Source organism: Tachyglossus aculeatus, unplaced genomic scaffold (assembly GCF_015852505.1).
Source record: "Tachyglossus aculeatus isolate mTacAcu1 unplaced genomic scaffold, mTacAcu1.pri scaffold_194_arrow_ctg1, whole genome shotgun sequence".
Classification (NCBI taxonomy): Eukaryota; Metazoa; Chordata; class Mammalia; order Monotremata; family Tachyglossidae; genus Tachyglossus; species Tachyglossus aculeatus.
The window spans coordinates 205,937-229,349 of record NW_024044910.1 but is presented as its reverse complement, the minus strand read 5'-3'; the positions used below and the strand labels follow the sequence as shown (position 1 = coordinate 229,349).

Sequence of the window (23,413 nt, the reverse complement as noted above, 5' to 3'; positions counted from 1 at the left end):
GTACCTGCCCAGGCCCGGTGAGCCTGGCGATGCCCGGTGAGGGGTCGGAGGAGGTGAGTGTATGAAACGCCCCGGCAGCGCCCAGGGTGTGGGGGTCGTAGCCGACTCCCTTGAAGGTGACCCGGGCCGACTCCCCGCCGGAGGTGCGGAAGGGGACGTCCACCTGGGGGGCCGGACGGGGAGAAGGGTCATGATAATATTACTAATGTTAGCATTTATTAAGCGCTTACTCTGTGCAAAGCACTGTGCTTGGCGCTGGGGAGGTTGACAAGGTGATCGGGTTGTCCCACGGGGGGCTCCCAGTCTTCATCCCCATTTTACAGGCGAGGGAACTGAGGCCCAGAGAAGTCAAGGGACTCACCCAAAGTCACACGGCTGGCAATCGGCAGAGCCGGGGTTGGAACCCATCGCCATCATCATCACTCATCTTCATCTTTTAGACGGTGAGCCCACTGTTGGGTAGGGACCGTCTCTAGATGTTGCCAACTTGGACTTCCCAAGCGCTTCGTACAGTGCTCTGCACGCAGTAAGCGCTCAATAAAAACGATTGAATGAATGAATGAATGAGTAAATACGATTGAATGGACGAATGAATGAATGTTGGGTAGGGACCGTCTCTAGATGTTGCCAACTTGGACTTCCCAAGCGCCTCCTACAGTGCTCTGCACACGGTAAGCGCTCAATAAATAGGATTGACCGGCTGAATGAATGAATAAATACGATTGAATGGATGAATGAATGAATGTTGGGTAGGGACCGTCTCTAGATGTTGCCAACTTGGACTTCCCAAGAGCTTAGTCCAGTGCTCTGCACACAGTAAGCGCTCAATAAATACGATTGAATGAATGAATAAATACGATTGAATGGACGAATGAATGAATGTTGGGTAGGGACCGTCTCTAGATGTTGCCAACTTGGACTTCCCAAGCGCTTCGTACAGTGCTCTGCACACAGTAAGCGCTCAATCAATACAATTGAATGAAGGAATGAATGAATAAATACGATTGAATGGATGAATGTATGAATGTTGGGTAGGGACCGTCTCTAGACGTTGCCAACTTGGACTTCCCAAGCGCTTCGTCCAGTGCTCTGCACACAGTAAGCGCTCAATAAATACGATTGAATGAATGAATGAATGAATAAATACGATTGAATGGATGAATGAATGAATGTTGGGTAGGGACCATCTCTAGATGTTGCCAACTTGGACTTCCCAAGCGCTTAGTCCAGTGCTCTGCACACAGTAAGCGCTCAATAAATACAATTGAATGAATGAATGAATGAATAAATACGATTAAATGGACGAATGAATGAATGTTGGGTAGGGACCGTCCCTATATGTTGCCAACTTGGACTTCCCAAGCGCTTCGTACAGTGCTCTGCACACAGTAAGCGCTCAATAAATATGATTGAATGAATGAATGAATACGATTGAATGGATGAATGAATGAATGTTGGGTAGGGACCGTCTCTAGATGGTGCCAACCTGGACTTCCCAAGTGCTTCATACAGTGCTCTGCACACAGTAAGCGCTCAGTAAATACGATTGAATGAAGCAATGAATAAATAAATACGATTGAATGGATGAATGAATGAATGTTGGGTAGGGACCATCTCTAGATGTTGCCAACTTGGACTTCCCAAGCGCCTCCTACAGTGCTCTGCACACGGTAAGCGCTCAATAAATAGGACTGACCGGCTGAATGAATGAATAAATACGATTGAATGGATGAATGAATGAATGTTGGGTAGGGACCGTCTCTAGATGTTGCCAACTTGGACTTCCCAAGAGCTTAGTCCAGTGCTCTGCACACAGTAAGCGCTCAATAAATACGATTGAATGAATGAATAAATACGACTGAATGGACGAATGAATGAATGTTGGGTAGGGACCGTCTCTATATGTTGCCAACTTGTACTTCCGAAGTGCTTCGTCCAGTGCTCTGCACACAGTAAGCGCTCAATAAATACGATTGATTGAAGGAATGAATGAATAAATACGATTGAATGGATGAATGAATGAATGTTGGGTAGGGACCGTCTCTCTATGTTGCCAACTTGGACTTCCCAAGTGCTTCGTCCAGTGCTCTGCACACAGTAAGCGCTCAATAAATACGATTGAATGAATGAATGAATGAATAAATACGATTGAATGAATGAATGTTGGGTAGGGACCGTCTCTAGATGTTGCCAACTTGGACTTCCCAAGCGCTTATTACAGTGCTCTGCACACAGTAAGCGCTCAATAAATACAATTGAATGAATGAATGAACAAATACGATTGAATGAATGAATGAATGTTGGGTAGGGACTGTCTCTAGATGTTGCCAACTTGTACTTCCCAAACACTTCGTACAGTGCTCTGCACACAGTAAGCGCTCAATAAACACGATTGAATGAATGAATGAATGAATGAACGAAGAAGAAGAAGAATAGTGGTATTGGCTAAGTGCTTATTATGTGCCAGGCACTGTACTGAGCGCCTGGGTGGAGACAAGCAAATCGGGCTGGACACAATTCTGGTCCCATGTGATGATGATAATAATAATAATAATAATGATGGTATTTGTTAAGCGCTTACTATGTGTGAAGCACTGCTCTTGTAGCACCCACTGGAGGGATACAAGGTGATCAGGTTGTCCCACGTGGGGCTCAGTCTTAATCCCCATTTTACAGATGAGGGAACTGAGGCACAGAGAAGTTAAGTGGCTTGCCCAATGTCACACAGCTGACAACTGGCAGTCAGGATACGAACTCATGACTTCTGACTCCCAAGCCTGCACTCTTTCCACTGAGCCACGCTGCTTCTCTATGATGGTGATGCTTCATCGTCATCATCATCATCGTCGTATTTGTTAAGCACTTACTACATGCCGAGCACAGTTCATTCATTCATTCAATCATATTTATTGAGCGCTTACTGTGTGCAGAGCACTGGACTAAGCGCTTGGGAAGTCCAAGTTGGCAACATAGAGAGCCGGTCCCTACCCAACAGTGGGCTCACAGTCTAGAAGGGGGAGACAGACAACAAAACAAAACATATTAACAAAATGAAATAAATAGAATAAATATGTACCAATAAAATAGAGTAATAAATACGCACAAACATATATACATTCATTCATTCAATTGTAGTTATTGAGAGCTTACTGCGTGCAGAGCACTGTACTAAGCGCTTGGGAAGTCCAAGTTGGCAACATATAGAGACGGTCCCTACCCAACAGCGGGCTCACAGTCTAGAAAGGGGAGACAGACAACAAAACATATTAGCAAAATAAAATAAATAGAATAAATATGTACAAGTAAAATAAATACAGTAATAAATCCGTACAAACATATATACATTCATTCATTCATTCAATCGTATTAATTGAGCGCTTACTGTGTGCAGAGCACTGGACTAAGCGCTTGGGAAGTCCAAGTTGGCAACATATAGAGACGGTCCCTACCCAACAGCGGGCTCACAGTCTAGAAAGGGGAGACAGACAACAAAACATATTAGCAAAATAAAATAAATAGAATAAATATGGACAAGTAAAATAAATACAGTAATAAATCCGTACAAACATATATACATTCATTCATTCATTCAATCGTATTAATTGAGCGCTTACTGTGTGCAGAGCACTGGACTAAGCGCTTGGGAAGTCCAAGTTGGCAACATCTAGAGACGGTCCCTACCCGACAGCGGGCTCACAGTCTAGAAGGGGGAGACGGACAACAAAACAAAACATATTAACCAAATAAAATAAACAGAATAAATATGTGCAAATAAAATAAATAAATAGATTAATAAATTCATCCATTCATTCCATCGTACTTATTGAGCGCTTACTGTGTGCAGAGCACTGGACTAAGCGCTTGGGAAGTCCAAGTCGGCAACATCTAGAGATGGTCCCTACCCAACAGCGGGCTCACAGGCTAGAAGGGGGAAACAGACGACAAAACAAAACATATTAAACAAAATAAAATGAATAGAATAAATACGTAAAAATAAAGTAAATAAATAGATTAATAAATTCATTCATTCAATCGTATTTATTGAGCGCTTACTGTGTGTAGAGCACTATACTAAGCGCTTGGGAAGTACAAGTCGCAATATATAGAGACGGTCCCTACCCAACAATGGGCTCACAGGCTAGAAGGGGGAGACGGACAACAAAACCAAACATATTAACAAAATAAAATGAATAGAATAAACATGCACAAATAAAATAAATCAATAAATAGAGTAATAAATCTGTACAAACATCTATCCATATATACAGGTGCTGTGGGAAGGGGAAGGAGGTAAAGCGGGGGGGATGGGGAGGGGGACAATTGTCCTATTGTCCTTTCCCAAGCGCTTAGTCCAGTGCTCTGCACACAGGCCTAGCGGGTGGAGTCCGGGCCTGGGAGCCAGAAGGTCATGGGTTCTAATCCCGGCTCCACCTCCCGTCGGCTGTGTGACCTTGGGCAAGTCATTTCACTTCTCTGGGCCTCGGTTCCCTCATCTGGAAAATGGGGATGAAGACGGTGAGCCCCGTGTGGGACAGGGACGGCGTCCAACCCGATTATCTTGCATCTACCCCAGTGCTTCACGTAGTAAGTGCCTAACAAATACCATAATTAGAATTATTTTACTTGTCCATATTTACTATTCTATTTATTTTGTTAATGATGTGCATCTAGCTTTATTTCTATTTATTCTGATGACACCTGCCCACATGTTTTGTTTTGTTGTCCGTCTCCCCCTTCTAGACTGTGAGCCCGTCGTTGGGTAGGGACCGTCTCTATCTGTTGCCGATTCGGACTTCCCAAGCGCTTAGTCCAGTGTTCTGCACACAGTGAGCGCTCAATAAATACGACTGAATGAATGAAAGCGCTGAACAAATACCACAATTATTACTCTTATTATTACAATAATTCATCTATTCTGATGGCATTGACACCTGTCTACGTGTTTTGCTTTGTTGTCTGTCTCCCCCTTCTAGACTGTGAGCCCGCTGTTGGGTAGGGGCCGTCGCTATCTGTTGCCGATTTGGACTTCCCAAGCGCTTAGTCCAGTGCTCTGCACACAGTAAGCGCTCAATAAATACGATTGAATGAATGAATGAAAGTGCTGAACAAATATCAATCAACCAATCAATCAATCGTATTTATTGAGCGCTTACTGTGGGCAGAGCACTGGACTAAGCACTTAGTCCAGTGCTCTGCCCACAGCAAGCGCTCAATAAATACGATTGAATGAATGAATGAAAGCGCTGAACAAATACCACAATTACTACTCATTATTACAATAATTAATCTATTCTGATGGTATTGACACCTATCTACTTGTTTTGTTTGCCATCTGTCTCCCCCTTCTAGACTGTGAGCCCGCTGTTGGGTAGGGACCGTCGCTATCTGTTGCCGATTTGGACTTCCCAAGCGCCTAGTCCAGTGCTCTGCACACAGCAAGCGCTCAATAAATATGATTGAATGAATGAATGAAAGCGCTGAACAAATACCACAATTATTACTCTTATTATCACAATAATTTACCTATTCTGATGGTATTGACACCTGTCTACGTGTTTTGTTTTGTAGTCCGTCTCCCCCTTCTAGACTGTGAGCCCGCTGTTGGGTAGGGGCTGTCGCTATCTGTTGCCGATTTGGACTTCCCAAGCGCCTAGTCCAGTGCTCTGCACACAGCAAGTGCTCAATAAATACGATTGAATGAATGAATGAAAGCGCTGAACAAATACCAATCAATCAATCAATCAATCGTATTTATTGAGCGCTTACTGCGGGCAGAGCACTGGACTAAGTGCTTAGTCCAGTGCTCTGCACACAGCAAGAGCTCAATAAATATGATTGAATGAATGAATGAAAGCGCTGAACAAATACCACAATTATTACTCTTAGTATTACAATAATTCATCTATTCTGATGGTATTGACACCTATCTACTTGTTTTGTTTGCCATCTGTCTCCCCCTTCTAGACTGTGAGCCCGTCGTCGGGTAGGGACCGTCGCTATCTGTTGCCGATTTGGACTTCCCAAGCGCCTAGTCCAGTGCTCTGCACACAGCGAGCGCTCAATAAATACGACTGACTGAATGAAAGCACTGAACAAATACCACAATTATCCCTCTTATTATTACAATAATTCATCTATTCTGATGGTATTGACACCTGTCTACGTGTTTTGCCTTGTTGTCTGTCTCCCCCTTCTAGACCGTGAGCCCGTCTTCGATGTTGATGCCTAGACGTTGCCGATTTGGATTTCCCAAGCGCTTAGTCCAGTGCCCTGCACACAGCGAGCGCTCAATAAATACGACTGACTGACTGAATGAAAGCACTGAACAAATACCACAATTATCCCTCTTATTATTACAATAATTCATCTATTCTGATGGTATTGACACCTGTCTACGTGTTTTGCCTTGTTGTCTGTCTCCCCCTTCTAGACCGTGAGCCCGTCGTTGATGTTGATGCCTGGACATTGCCGATTTGGACTTCCCAAGCGCTTAGTCCAGTGCTCTGCACACAGTGAGCGCTCAATAAATACGACTGAATGAATGCGTAATGATAATTACAACGTAGGTCTTGGCTTCCAGCGGCGAAAAGATCCACTGAAGTTGAGCCACGCAGCCGGGGGGGACCTCGCCCAGGGGTGAGAGGCAGGAGAAGACGGGGTGGTGGAAGTTTTCTTCCTGGACCTTCCGCAAGGGCTCCGTCTGAATTTCAAAAGTCACCGGCACCGAACCCCCATTGTACAGCTCGTAGATCTAGGGGGTGGACGGGACAATCAATCAATCAATCAATCAATCAATCTATCTATCTATCTATCAACGAATCCCATAAACAGGCAGCCTGACAACCAAGCCTTCTTTCATTCTTTCATCAATCCTATTTATTGAGCGCTTACTGTGTGCAAAATAACACTAGACAAAATAACCAGAGACGCATTATCAATCAATCCCATAAACAGTAGCCTGACAACCAAGCCTTCATTCATTCTTTCATCAATCCTATTTATTGAGCGCTTACTGTGTGCAAAATAACACTAGACAAAATAACGAGAGACGCATTATCAATCAATCAGTCAATCAATCCCGTAAACAGGTAGTCTGACAAACAAGCCTTCATTTATTCTTTCATCAATCCTATTTACTGAGCGCTTACGGTGTGCAAAATAACACTAGACAAAATAACCAGAGACGCATTATCAATCAATCAGTCAATCAATCCCGTAAACAGGTAGTCTGACAAACAAGCCTTCATTTATTCTTTCATCAATCCTATTTACTGAGCGCTTACGGTGTGCAAAATAACACTAGACAAAATAACGGGAGATGCATTATCAATCAATCAATCCCATAAACAGTAGCCTGACAACCAAGCCTTCATTCATTCTTTCATCAATCCTATTTACTGAGCACTTACGGAGTGCAAAATAACACTAGATAAAATAACGGGAGATGCATTATCAATCAATCAATCCCATAAACAGTAGCCTGACAACCAAGCCTTCATTCATTCTTTCATCAATCCTATTTACTGAGCGCTTACTGTGTGCAAAATAACACTAGACAAAATAACGAGAGACGCATTATCAATAAATCAATCAATCAATCCCATAAACAGGTAGCCTGACAACCAAGCCTTCATTCATTCTTTCATCAATCCTATTTATTGAGCGCTTACTGTGTGCAACATAACACTAGACAAAATAACGAGACGCACTATCAATCAATCAATCAATCAACCAATCCCATAAACAGTAGCCTGACAACCAAGTCTTCATTCATTCTTTCATCAATCCTATTTATTGAGCGCTTACTGTGTGCAAAATAACACTAGATAAAATAACGAGACGCATTATCAATCAATCAATCAATCCCATAAACAGTAGCCTGACAACCAAGCCTTCATTCATTCTTTCATCAATCCTACTTATTGAGCGCTTACGGTGTGCAAAATAACACTAGACAAAATAACAAGATGCATTATCAATCAATCAATCAATCAACCAATCCCATAAACAGGTAGCTTTACAACCAATCTTTCGTCAATCCTATTTACTGGGCGCTTACTGTGTGCAAACTAACACTAGACAAAATAACGAGAGACGCATTATCAATCAATCAATCCATCCCATAAACAGGCAGCCTGACAACCAAGCCTTCATTCATTCTTTCATCAATCCTATTTATTGAACGCTTACAGTGTGCAAAATAACACTAGACAAAACGAGAGACGCATTATCAATCAATCAATCCCATAAACAGTAGCCTGACAACCAAGCCTTCATTCATTCTTTCATCAATCCTATTTACTGAGCGCTTACTGTGTGCAAAATAACACTAGACAAAATAACGGGAGACGCATTATCAATCAATCAATCAATCAACCAATCCCGTAAACAGGCAGCCTGACAACCAAGCCTTCATTCATTCTTTCATCAATCCTATTTACTGAGCGCTTACTGTGTGCAAAATAACACTAGACAAAATAACGGGAGACGCATTATCAATCAATCAATCAATCAACCAATCCCGTAAACAGGTAGCTTTACAACCAATCTTTCATCAATCCTATTTACTGAGCGCTTACGGTGTGCAAAATAACACTAGACAAAATAATGAGACGCATTATCAATCAATCAATCAATCCCATAAACAGTAGCCTGACAACCAAGCCTTCATTCATTCTTTCATCAATCCTATTTACTGAGCGCTTACTGTGTGCAAAATAACACTACACAAAATAACGGGAGATGCATTATCAATCAATCAGTCAATCAATCCCGTAAACAGGTAGCCTGACAAACAAGCCTTCATTCATTCTTTCATCAATCCTATTTACTGAGCGCTTACGGAGTGCAAAATAACACTAGATAAAATAACGGGAGATGCATTATCAATCAATCAATCCCATAAACAGTAGCCTGACAACCAAGCCTTCATTCATTCTTTCATCAATCCTATTTACTGAGCGCTTACTGTGTGCAAAATAACACTAGACAAAATAACGAGAGACGCATTATCAATCAATCAATCAATCCCATAAACAGTAGCCTGACAACCAAGCCTTCATTCATTCTTTCATCAATCCTATTTACTGAGCGCTTACTGTGTGCAAAATAACACTAGACAAAATAATGAGACACGCATTATCAATCAATCAATCAATCCCATAAACAGTAGTCTGACAACCAAGCCTTCATTCATTCTTTCATCAATCCTATTTATTGAGCGCTTACTGTGTGCAAAATAACACTAGACAAAATAACGAGACGCATTATCAATCAATCAATCAATCCCATAAACAGTAGCCTGACAACCAAGCCTTCTTTCATTCTTTCATCAATCCTATTTACTGAGCGCTTACGGTGTGCAACATAACACTAGACAAAATAACGAGACACATTATCAATCAATCAGTCAATCAATCCCGTAAACAGGCAGCCTGACAACCAAGCCTTCATTCATTCTTTCATCAAACCTATTTATTGAGCGCTTACTGTGTGCAAAATAACACTAGACAAAATAACGAGAGATGCATTATCAATCAATCAATCAATCCCATAAACAGTCAGCCTGACAACCAAGCCTTCATTCATTCTTTCATCAATCCTATTTACCGAGCGCTTACGGTGTGCAAAATAACACTAGACAAAATAACCAGAGACGCATTATCAATCAATCCCATAAACAGTAGCCTGACCACCAAGCCTTCATTCATTCTTTCATCAATCCTATTTATTGAGCGCTTACTGTGTGCAAAATAACACTAGACAAAATAACGGGAGATGCATTATCAATTAATCAATCAATCAATCAACCAATCCCATAAACAGGTAGCTTTACAACCAAGCCTTCATTCATTCTTTCATCAATCCTATTTACTGAGCGCTTACGGTGTGCAACATAACACTAGACAAAATAACGAGACACATTATCAATCAATCAGTCAATCAATCCCGTAAACAGGCAGCCTGACAACCAAGCCTTCATTCATTCTTTCATCAAACCTATTTACTGAGCGCTTACTGTGTGCAACATAACACTAGACAAAATAACGAGAGACGCACTATCAATCAATCAATCAATCAACCAATCCCATAAACAGTAGCCTGACAACCAAGCCTTCTTTCATTCTTTCATCAATCCTATTTATTGAGCGCTTACTGTGTGCAAAATAACACTAGACAAAATAACCAGAGACGCATTATCAATCAATCCCATAAACAGTAGCCTGACAACCAAGCCTTCATTCATTCTTTCATCAATCTTATTTATTGAGCGCTTACTGTGTGCAAAATAACACTAGACAAAATAACGAGAGATGCATTATCAATCAATCAGTCAATCAATCCCGTAAACAGGTAGCCTGACAAACAAGCCTTCATTTATTCTTTCATCAATCCTATTTACTGAGCGCTTACGGTGTGCAAAATAACACTAGACAAAATAATGAGAGACGCATTAACAATCAATCAATCCATCCCATAAACAGGTAGCCTGACAACCAAGCCTTCATTCATTCTTTCATCAATCCTATTTATTGAGCGCTTACAGTGTGCAAAATAACACTAGACAAAATAACAAGATGCATTATCAATCAATCAATCAATCAATCAATCCCATAAACAGGCAGCCTGACAACCAAGCCTTCATTCATTCTTTCATCAATCCTATTTATTGAGCGCTTTCGGTGTGCAAAATAACACTAGACAAAATAACGGGAGATGCATTATCAATCAATCAATCAATCCCATAAACAGTAGCCTGACAACCAAGCCTTCATTCATTCTTTCATCAATCCTATTTATTGAGCGCTTACGGTGTGCAAAATAACACTAGATAAAATAACGGGAGATGCATTATCAATCAATCAATCCCATAAACAGTAGCCTGACAACCAAGCCTTCATTCATTCTTTCATCAATCCTATTTACTGAGCGCCTACGGTGTGCAAAATAACACTAGACAAAATAACGGGAGACGCATTATCAATCAATCAATCAATCCCATAAACAGGCAGCCTGACAACCAAGCCTTCATTCATTCTTTCATCAATCCTATTTACTGAGCACTTACGGAGTGCAAAATAACACTAGATAAAATAACGGGAGATGCATTATCAATCAATCAATCCCATAAACAGTAGCCTGACAACCAAGCCTTCATTCATTCTTTCATCAATCCTATTTACTGAGCGCCTACGGTGTGCAAAATAACACTAGACAAAATAACGGGAGATGCATTATCAATCAATCAATCAATCAATCAATCCCATAAACAGGCAGCCTGACAACCAAGCCTTCATTCATTCTTTCATCAATCCTATTTATTGAGCGCTTACACTGTGCAAAATAACACTAGACAAAACGAGAGATGCATTATCAATCAATCAATCCCATAAACAGTAGCCTGACAACCAAGCCTTCATTCATTCTTTCATCAATCCTATTTACTGAGCGCTTACGGTGTGCAATATAACACGACAAAATAATGAGAGACGCATTATCAATCAATCAATCAATCAACCAATCCCGTAAACAGGTAGCCTGACAACCAAGCCTTCATTCATTCTTTCATCAATCCTATTTACTGAGCGCTTACTGTGTGCAAAATAACAGTAGACAAAATAACGAGAGATGCATTAATAATAATAATGTTGGCATTTGCTAAGCGCTTACTATGTGCAGGGCACTGTTCTAAGCGCTGGGGGGGATACAAACTGATCAAGTTGTCAATCAATCAATCAATCAATCGTATTTATTGAGCGCTTACTGTGTGCAGAGCACTGGACTAAGCGCTTGGGAAGTACAAGTTGGCAACATATAGAGACAGTCAATCAATCAATCAATCAATCAATCGTATTTATTGAGCACTTACTGTGTGCAGAGCACTGTACTAAGCGCTTGGGAAGTCCAAGTTGGCAACATCTAGAGACGGTCCCTACCCAACACTGGGCTCACAGGCTAGAAGGGGGAGACAGACAACAAAACCAAACATATTAACAAAATAAATAGAATAGATATGTACAAGTAAAATAAATCAATAAATACACAGAGTAATAAATATGTACAAACATATATACATATATACAGGTGTCCCCTTTGGGGCTCACAGTCTTCATCCCCATTTTCCAGATGAGGCAACTGAGGCTCAGAGAAGTGAAGTGACTTGCCCAAGGTCACACAGCAGGCATGTGGCGGGGTCAGGATTCGAACCCATGACCTCTGACTCCAAAGCCCGGGCTCTTGCCACTGAGCCACGCTGCTTCTCATTCCCTGCCCACAATGAGCTTACAGTCTGGGAGGGCAGATATTGGTAGAAATAAATAAATTACAAATATAATAAATAAATTAGATATACGTACTTCCCAACCGCTTAAAGTATGGGAGGGCAGATATTGGTAGAAATAAATAAATTACGGATATAATAAATTAATTAGATATATGTACTTTCCAAGCGCTTACAGTCGGGGAGGGCAGATATTGGTAGAAATAAATACATTACAGATATAATAAATAAATTAGATAAATGTACTTCCCAAGCGCTTACAGTCTGGGAGGGCAGATATTGGTAGCAATAAAAAAATTACGGATATAATAAATAAATTAGAGATATGTACTTCCCAAGCGCTTACAGTCTGGGAGGGCAGATATTGGTAGAAATAAATGAATTACAGATATAATAAATAAATAAGATATATGTACTTTCCAAGCGCTTACAGTCTGGGAGGGCAGATATTGGTGGAAATAAATAAATTACGGATATAATAAATATATTAGAGATATGTGCTTCCCAAGCGTTTACAGTCTGGGAGGGCAGATATTGGTAGTAATAAATAAATTACGGATATAATAAATAAATTAGAGATCAGTCCGGGAGGGCAGATATTGGTAGCAATAAATAAATTACGGATATAATAAATAAATTAGAGATATGTACTTCCCAAGCGCTTACAGTCCGGGAGGGCAGATATTGGTAGCAATAAATAAATTACGGATATAATAAATTAATTAGAGATATGTACTTCCCAAGCGCTTACAGTCCGGGAGGGCAGATATTGGTAGCAATAAATAAATTACGGATATAATAAATAAATTAGAGATCAGTCCGGGAGGGCAGATATTGGTAGCAATAAATAAATTATGGATATAATAAATAAATTAGAGATATGTACTTCCCAAGCGCTTACAGTCCGGGAGGGCAGATATTGGTAGCAATAAATAAATTAAGGATATAATAAATAAATTAGAGATATGTACTTCCCAAGCACTTACAGTCCGGGAGGGCAGATATTGGTAGAAATAAATAAATTACAGATATAATAAATAAATTAGATATATGTACTTCCCAAGCGCTTACAGTCCGGGAGGGCAGATATTGGTAGAAATAAATAAATTACAGATATAATAAATAAATTAGATATATGTACTTCCCAAGCGCTTAGAGTCTGGGAGGGGAGATATTGGTAGAAATAAATAAATTACAGATATAATAAATAAATTGGATATACGTACTTCCCAAGCGCTTACAGTCTGGGAGGGCACATATTGGTAGAAATAAATAAATTACAGATATAATAAATAAATTAGATGTATGTACTTCCCAAGCGCTTACAGTCTGGGAGGGCAGCTATTGGTAGAAATAAATAAATTACAGATATAATAAATTAATTAGAGATATGTACTTCCCAAGCGCTTACAGTCTGGGAGGGCAGATATTGGTAGAAATAAATAAATTACAGATATCATAAATAAATTAGACATATGCACTTCCCAAGCGCTTACAGTCTGGGAGGGCAGATATTGGTAGCAATAAATAAATTACGGATATAATAAATTAATTAGATATACGTACTTCCCAAGCGCTTACAGTCTGGGAGGGCAGATACTGGTAGAAATAAATAAATTACAGATATAATAAATTAATTAGATATACGTGCTTCCCAAGCGCTTACAGTCTGGGAGGGCAGCTATTGGTAGAAATAAATAAATTACAGATATAATAAATAAATTGGATATAAGTACTTCCCAAGCGCTTACAGTCTGGGAGGGCAGATATTGGTAGAAATAAATAAATTATGGATATAATAAATAAATTAGAGATATGTACTTCCCAAGCGCTTACAGTCTGGGAGGGCAGGTATTGGTAGAAATAAATAAATTACAGATATCATAAATAAATTAGACATATGCACTTCCCAAGCGCTTACAGTCTGGGAGGGCAGATATTGGTAGCAATAAATAAATTACGGATATAATAAATTAATTAGATATACGTACTTCCCAAGCGCTTACAGTCTGGGAGGGCAGATACTGGTAGAAATAAATAAATTACAGATATAATAAATTAATTAGATATACGTGCTTCCCAAGCGCTTACAGTCTGGGAGGGCAGCTATTGGTAGAAATAAATAAATTACAGATATAATAAATAAATTGGATATAAGTACTTCCCAAGCACTTACAGTCTGGGAGGGCAGATATTGGTAGAAATAAATAAATTATGGATATAATAAATAAATTAGATATATGTACTTCCCAAGCGCTTACAGTCTGGGAGGGCAGATATTGGTAGCAATAAATAAATTACGGATATAATAAATAGAGATATGTAACACAGTAAGCGCTCAATAAATACGACTGAATGACTGAATGAATATGTCTGTTGTGTTGTATGCTCTCCAACGCGTAAGTACAGTGCTCCGCACATGATAAGTGCTCGGGACTCGTGGTGGGCAGGGAATGCGTCTGTTGAGTGTGTTGGCTGTGTGACTTTGTGTCCTTCCTCCTCCTAAGCGCTTAGCACAGTGCTCTGCACACAGTAAGCGCTCAATAAATACGACTGAATGAATGAATGAATATGTCTGTTGTGTTGTATGCTCTCCAACGCGTAAGTACAGTGCTCCGCACACGACAAGTGCTCGGGACTCGTGGTGGGCAGGGAATGTGTGTGTTGAGTGTGTCGGCTGTGTGACTTTGTGTCCTTCCTCCTCCTAAGCGCTTAGTACAGTGCTCTGCACACGGTAAGTGCTCAATAAATACGATTGAATGAATGAATGAATATGTCTGTTGTGTTGTATGCTCTCCAACGCGTACGTACAGTGCTCCACACACGATAAGTGCTCAAGACTTGTGGTGGGCAGGGAATGCGTCTGTTGAATGTGTTGGCTGTGTGACTTTGTGTCCTTCCTCCTCCTAAGCGCTTAGCACAGTGCTCTGCACACAGTAAGTGCTCAATAAATACGACTGAATGAATGAATGAATATGTCTGTTGTGTTGTATGCTCTCCAACGCGTAAGTACAGTGCTCCGCACACGACAAGTGCTCAGGACTCGTGGTGGGCAGGGAATGTGTGTGTTGAGTGTGTTGGCTGTGTGACTTTGTGTCCTTCCTCCTCCTAAGCGCTTAGCACAGCGCTCTGCACATGGTAAGCGCTCAATAAATACGATTGAATGAATGAATGAATATGTCTGTTGTGTTGTATGCTCTCCAACACGTAAGTACAGTGCTCCGCACACGACAAGTGCTCAGGACTCGTGGTGGGCAGGGAATGTGTGTGTTGAGTGTGTCGGCTGTGTGACTTTGTGTCCTTCCTCCTCCTAAGCGCTTAGCACAGCGCTCTGCACACAGTAAGCGTTCAATAAATATGATTGAATGAATGAATGAATATGTCTGTTGTGTTGTATGCTCTCCAACGCGTAAGTACAGTGCTCCGCACACGACAAGTGCTCAGGACTCGTGGTGGGCAGGGAATGTGTCTGTTGAGTGTGTTGTCTGTGTGACTTTGTGTCCTTCCTCCTCCTAAGCGCTTAGCACAGCGCTCTGCACACAGTAAGCACTCAATAAATACGACTGAATGAATGAATGAATATGTCTGTTGTGTTGTATGCTCTCCAACGCGTAAGCACAGTGCTCCGCACACGATAAGTGCTCGGGACTCGTGGTGGGCAGGGAATGCGTCTGTTGAGTGTGTCGGCAGTGTGACTTTGTGTCCTTCCTCCTCCTAAGCGCTTAGCACAGCGCTCTGCACACAGTAAGCGCTCAATAAATACGACTGAATGAATGAATGAATATGTCTGTTGTGTTGTATGCTCTCCAACGCGTAAGTACAGTGCTCCGCACACGACAAGTGCTCGGGACTCGTGGTGGGCAGGGATTGTGTCTGTTGAGTGTGTTGGCTGTGTGACTTTGTGTCCTTCCTCCTCCTAAGCGCTTAGCACAGCGCTCTGCACACAGTAAGCGCTCAATAAATACGATTGAATGACTGAATGAATATGTCTGTTGTGTTGTATGCTCTCCAACGCGTAAGTACAGTGCTCCGCACACGACAAGTGCTCGGGACTCGTGGTAGGCAGGGAATGTGTGTGTTGAGTGTGTCGGCTGTGTGACTTTGTGTCCTTCCTCCTCCTAAGCGCTTAGCACAGTGCTCTGCACACGGTAAGCGCTCAATAAATACGACTGAATGAATGAATGAATATGTCTGTTGTGTTGTATGCTCTCCAACGCGTAAGTACAGTGCTCCGCACACGACAAGTGCTCGGGACTCGTGGTGGGCAGGGAATGTGTGTGTTGAGTGTGTTGGCTGTGTGACTTTGTGTCCTTCCTCCTCCTAAGCGCTTAGCACAGTGCTCTGCACACAGTAAGCGCTCAATAAATACGACTGAATGAATGAATGAATATGTCTGTTGTGTTGTATGCTCTCCAACGCGTAAGTACAGTGCTCCACACACGACAAGTGCTCAGGACTCGTGGTGGGCAGGGAATGTGTGTGTTGAGTGTGTTGGCTGTGTGACTTTGTGTCCTTCCTCCTCCTAAGCGCTTAGCACAGTGCTCTGCACACAGTAAGTGCTCAATAAATACGATTGAATGAATGAATGAATATGTCTGTTGTGTTGTATGCTCTCCAACACGTAAGTACAGTGCTCCGCACACGACAAGTGCTCAGGACTCTTGGTGGGCAGGGAATGTGTGTGTTGAGTGTGTCGGCTGTGTGACTTTGTGTCCTTCCTCCTCCTAAGCGCTTAGCACAGTGCTCTGCACACAGTAAGTGCTCAATAAATACGACTGAATGAATGAATGAATATGTCTGTTGTGTTGTATGCTCTCCAACGCGTAAGTACAGTGCTCCGCACACGACAAGTGCTCGGGACTCATGGTGGGCAGGGAATGTGTGTGTTGAGTGTGTCGGCTGTGTGACTTTGTGTCCTTCCTCCTCCTAAGCGCTTAGCACAGTGCTCTGCACACAGTAAGTGCTCAATAAATACGACTGAATGAATGAATGAATATGTCTGTTGTGTTGTATGCTCTCCAACGCGTAAGTACAGTGCTCCCCACACACGATAAGTGCTCGGAACTCGTGGTAGGCAGGGAATGTGTGTGTTGAGTGTGTTGGCTGTGTGACTTTGAGCCCTTCCTCCTCCTAAGCGCTTAGCACAGTGCTCTGCACACAGTAAGCGTTCAATAAATATGATTGAATGAATGAATGAATATATCTGTTGTGTTGTATGCTCTCCAACGTGTAAGTACAGTGCTCCCCACACACGATAAGTGCTCGGGACTCGTGGTGGGCAGGGAATGCGTCTGTTGAATGTGTCGGCTGTGTGACTTTGTGTCCTTCCTCCTCCCAAGCGCTTTGCACAGTGCTCTGCACACAGTAAGCGCTCAATAAATACGACTGAATGAATGAATGAATATGTCTGTTGTGTTGTATGCTCTCCAACGCGTAAGTACAGTGCTCCGCACACGACAAGTGCTCGGGACTCGTGGTGGGCAGGGAATGCGTCTGTTGAGTGTGTCGGCTGTGTGACTTTGTGTCCTTCCTCCTCCTAAGCGCTTAGCACAGCGCTCTGCACACGGTAAGCGCTCAATAAATACGACTGAATGAATGAATGAATATGTCTGTTGTGTTGTATGCTCTCCAACGCGTAAGTACAGTGCTCCGCACACGACAAGTGCTCAGGACTCGTGGTGGGCAGGGAATGTGTGTGTTGAGTGTGTTGGCTGTGTGACTTTGTGTCCTTCCTCCTCCTAAGCGCTTAGCACAGCGCTCTGCACACGGTAAGCGCTCAATAAATACGATTGAATGAATGAATGAATATGTCTGTTGTGTTGTATGCTCTCCAACGCGTAAGTACAGTGCTCCGCACACGACAAGTGCTCAGGACTCGTGGTGGGCAGGGAATGTGTGTGTTGAGTGTGTCGGCTGTGTGACTTTGTGTCCTTCCTCCTCCTAAGCGCTTAGCACAGTGCTCTGCACACAGTAAGTGCTCAATAAATACGACTGAATGAATGAATGAATATGTCTGTTGTGTTGTATGCTCTCCAACGCGTAAGTACAGTGCTCCCCACACACGACAAGTGCTCGGGACTCGTGGTGGGCAGGGAATGCGTCTGTTGAGTGTGTCGGCTGTGTGACTTTGTGTCCTTCCTCCTCCTAAGCGCTTAGCACAGCGCTCTGCACACAGTAAGTGCTCAATAAATACGACTGAATGAATGAATGAATATGTCTGTTGTGTTGTATGCTCTCCAACGCGTAAGCACAGTGCTCCCCACACACGACAAGTGCTCAGGACTCGTGGTGGGCAGGGAATGCGTCTGTTGAGTGTGTCGGCTGTGTGACTTTGTGTCCTTCCTCCTCCTAAGCGCTTAGCACAGTGCTCTGCCAACAGTAAGCGCTCCATAAATACGACTGAATGAATGAAAGCTACTTCACTTCTCTGGGCCTCAGTGACCTCATCTGTAAAATGGGAATGAAGACCGCGAGCCCCATGTGGGACAACCTGATTACCTTGTGTCTACCCCAGCGCTTAGAACAGGGCTTGGCACAACCAAGCCTTCATTCATTCTTTCAGCTGTGTGACTTTGGGCAAGTCACTTCACTTCTCTGGGCCTCAGTTACCTCATCTGCAAAATGGGGATTGAGACGGTGAGCCCCACGTGGGATAACCTGATCACCATGTAACATCCCCAGCGCTTAGAACAGTGCTTTGCACATAGTAAGCGCTTAATAAATGCCATCATTATCATTATTATTATTATTATTATTTCATCAATCCTATTTACTGAGCGCTTACTGTGTGCAAAACAACGCTAGACTAGACCATTCCAGCACTTCGAACAGTGCTTTGCCCCTAGTAAGTGCTTAATAAATGCCATTATTATTATTATTATTACTATCATCAATCGTATTTATTGAGCGCTTACTGTGTGCAGAGCACTGTACTAAGCGCTTATTTACTAGACAAAATAACGAGAGACGCATTAATAATAATAACGTCGGCACTTGTTAAGGGCACTGTTCGAAGCGCTGGGGGGGATACAAGCTGATCAAGTTGTCAATCAATCAATCGTATTTATTAAGATCTGACTGAAGATCTTAACAAATACTATTATTATTATTATTATTATTATTATTATTAATAATCTCCATTTTATAGATGAGGTAAATGAGGCAAAAAGAGAAGTGAAGCAACTTGGCCAAGGTCACACAGCCGGAACGTGGCAGGGCCGGGATCCGAACTCCGGCCCTTCCGACTCCGAGGCCCGGGTAAAGTGAGGTAACTGAGGCACAGAGAAGACAATCGACTTGTCCAAGGTCACACAGCTGGGCCACAGTCCCTGTCCCACACGGGGGGCTCACACTCTTAATCCCCATTTTACAGATGGGGGAACTGAGGCCCAGAGAAGTGAAATGACTTCCTCAAGTCACACAGGAGACGAGTGGATTCTAACCCCGGCTCTGCCACTTGTCTGCTGTGAGGCCTTGGGGAAGTCACTTCACTTCTCTGGGCCTCAGTTACCTCATCTGTAAAATGGGGATTGAGACGGTGAGCCCCACGTGGGATAACCTGATCACCACGTAACATCCCCAGCGCTTAGAACAGTGCTTTGCACATAGTAAGCGCTTAATAAATGCCATCATTATTATTATTATTATTATTATTATTATTTCATCAATCCTACTTACTGAGCGCTTACTGTGTGCAAAACAACACCAGACTAGACTGTTCCAGCGCTTCGAACAGTGCTTTGCCCCTAGTAAGTGCTTAATAAATGCCATTATTATTATTATTATTACTATCATCAATCGTATTTATTGAGCGCTTACTGTGTGCAGAGCACTGTACTAAGCGCTTATTTACTAGACAAAATAACGAGAGACGCATTAATAATAATAACGTCGGCATTTGTTAAGGGCACTGTTCAAAGCGCTGGGGGGGATACAAGCTGATCAAGTTGTCAATCAATCAATCGTATTTATTAAGATCTTACTGAAGATCTTAACAAATACTATTATTATTATTATTATTATTAATCTCCATTTTACAGATGAGGTAAATGAGGCAAAGAGAAGTGAAGCAACTTGCCCAAGGCCACACAGCCGGAATGCGGCAGGGCCGGGATCCGAACTCCGGCCCTTCCGACTCCGAGGCCCGGGTAAAGTGAGGTAACTGAGGCACAGAGAAGACAATCGACTTGTCCAAGGTCACACAGCTTGGCCACAGCCCCTGTCCCACACGGGGGGCTCACACTCTTAATCCCCATTTTACAGATGGGGGAACTGAGGCCCAAGAGAAGTGAAACGACGTGCCCAAGTCACACGGGAGACGAGTGGATTCTAACCCCGGCTCTGCCACTTGCCTACAGTGCTCTGCACATAGTAAGCGCTCAATAAATACGATTGATGATGATGCTGTGAGGCCTTGGGGAAGTCACTTCACCTCTCTGGGCCTCAGTTTCCTCATCTAGAAAATGGGGATTGAGACTGTGAGTCTCAAGCTTTGTCCAACCTGATCGACTTGTTTCCACCCCGGCGCTTAGTACAGTGCCTGGCGCATAGTAAGCACTCAAAAAAATACCACAATTATTATCATTACTGTCATATGGTAAAGATGGGATTAGAACCCAGGTCCTTCTCTAACTTTGGAGAAGCAGCGTGGCTCAGTGGGAAAATCACGGGTTTGGGAGTCAGAGGTCACGGGTTCGAATCCCGGCTCTGCCAACTGTCAGCTGGGTGACTTTGGGCAAGTCACTTCACTTCTCTGGGCCTCAGTTCCTTCATCTGGAAAATGGGGATGAAGACTGTGAGCCCCCCGTGGGACAACCTGATCACCTTGGAACCTCCCCAGCGCTTAGAACAGTGCTTGGCACATAGTAAGCGCTTAACAAATGCCATCATTATTTTTTTTTTTTAATGTGGCGGAGCCAGGATTAGAACCCAGGTCCTTCCGACTGTCAGGCCTGGGCTCTACCCATTAAGCCACGCTACTTCTCTAATAATAACTGTGGTATTTTTGTAAGTGCTTACTACGTGCCAAACACTGCCATCCCGTCCCAAGCGCTTAGTACAGTGCTCTGCACCCAGAGAAGCAGCGTGGCCTAGTGTCAAGAGCCCAGGCTTAGGAGTCAAAGGTCGTGGGTTCTAATCCCGGCTCTGCCACTTGTCAGCTGTGGGACTTTGGGCCAGTCGCTTCACTTCTCTGGGCCTCAGTTGCCTCATCTGGAAAACGGGGATGAAGACTATGAGCCCCACGTGGGACAACCTGATCACCTTGTATCTACCCCAGCGCTTTGAACAGTGCTCGGCACATAGTAAGCGCTTAACAAACACCATCATCATTATTATTATTATTCTCTAGGCCTCAGTTACCTCATCTGTAAAATGGGGACTGGGACTGTGAGCCCCACGGGAGACAACCTGATGACCCCATGTCTCCCCCAGCGCTTAGAACAGTGCTCGGTACATAGTAAGCGCTTAACAAACACCATCATTATTATTATTATTATTCTCTAGGCCTCAGTTACCTCATCTGTAAAATGGGGCCTGAGACTGTGAGCCCCACAGGGGACAACGTGATGTCCTCGTATCTCCCCCAGCGCTTTCAACAGTGCTTGGCACATAGTAAGCGCTTAACAAGCACCATCATTATTATTATTATAATTCTCTAGGCCTCAGTTACCTCATCTGTAAAATGGGGATTGGGACTGTGAGCCCCACGGGGGAAAACCTGATGACCTCGTATCTCCCCCAGTGCTGAGAACAGTGCTCGGCACATAGTAAGCGCTTAACAAACACCGTCATCATTATTATTATTATTCACTAGGCCTCAGTTCCCTCATCTGTAAAATGGGGACTGAGACTGTGAGCCCCACGTGGGACAACCTGATGACCTCGTATCACCCCAACGCTTAGAACAGTGCTTGGCACATAGTAAGCGCTTAACAAACACCATCATTATTATTATTATTATTCTCTAGGCCTCAGTTACCTCATCTGTAAAATGGGGACTGAGACTGTGAGCCCCACGGGGGACAACCTGATGACCTCGTATCTCCCCCAGCGCTTAGAACAGTGCTCGGCACATAGTAAGCGCTTAACAAACACCATGATTATTATTATTATTATTATTATTATTATTATTATTATCTAGGCCTCAGTTACCTCATCTGTAAAATGGGGACTGAGACTGTGAGCCCCACGGGGGACAACCTGATCACCTCATATCTCCCCCAGTGATTTGAACAGTGCTTGGCACATAGTAAGCGCTTAAAAAACACCATCATCATTATTATTATTATTCTCTAGGCCTAAGTTCCCTCATCTGTAAAACGGGGACTGAGACTGTGAGCCCCACGGGGGACAACCTGATCAATCAATCAATCACATTTATTGAGCGCTTACTGTGTGCTGTATTAAGCGCTTGGGAAGTACATCATCCCATCATCACCATCATCACCATCATCATTATTATTATTATTCTCTAGGCCTCAATTACCTCATCTGTAAAATGGGGACTGAGACTGTGAGCCCCACGGGGGACAACCTGATGACCTCGTATGTCCCCCAGCGCTTTGAACAGTGCTAGGCACATAGTAAGTGCTTAACAAACACCACCATCATCATTTTTATTATTATTATTATTATTATTATTATTATTATTATTACTATTATTCTCTAGGCCTCAGTTCCCTCATCTTAGTAATCAATCAAATCAATCGTATTTATTGAGCGCTTACTGTGTGCAGAGCACTGGACTAAGCGCCTGGGAAGTACAAGTTGGCAACATGTAAGTTGCATGTTAGTAAGCGCTTTATTTATTTACTTATTTTATTTGTACATATTTATTCTACTTATTTTATTTTGTTAATATGTTTTGTTTTGTTCTCTGTCTCCCCCTTCTAGACCGTGAGCCCGCTGTTGGGTAGGGACCGTCTCTATGTGTTGCCAACTTGTCCTTCCCAAGCGCTTAGTCCAGTGCTCTGCACACAGTAAGCGCTCGATAAATCCGATTGAATGAATGGATATATGTTTGTACATATTTATTACTCTATTTACTTGTATATATTCTGTTTATTTTATTTTGTTAACATGTTTTGTTTTGCTGTCTGTCTCCCCCTTCTAGACCGTGAGCCCGCTGTTGGG

General features: G+C 42.6%; 1 protein-coding gene across 1 annotated transcript in view; it reads right to left on the bottom strand.

Annotated features, from left to right (window-relative positions):
- LOC119923409 (cilia- and flagella-associated protein 65-like) overlaps positions 1 to 23,413 on the bottom strand; it is a gene marked incomplete at its 3' end in the record, with an annotated part of 198,524 nt that overhangs the window by 15,946 nt on the left and 159,165 nt on the right. Inside the window, exons 24-25 of the mRNA XM_038742808.1 lie at positions 6,560 to 6,751; positions 5 to 163 (exon numbers count right to left, since the gene is read on the bottom strand). Of these exons, the coding sequence (XP_038598736.1) occupies positions 5 to 163; positions 6,560 to 6,751 (351 nt within the window). The remainder of the gene's footprint in view (positions 1 to 4; positions 164 to 6,559; positions 6,752 to 23,413) is intronic.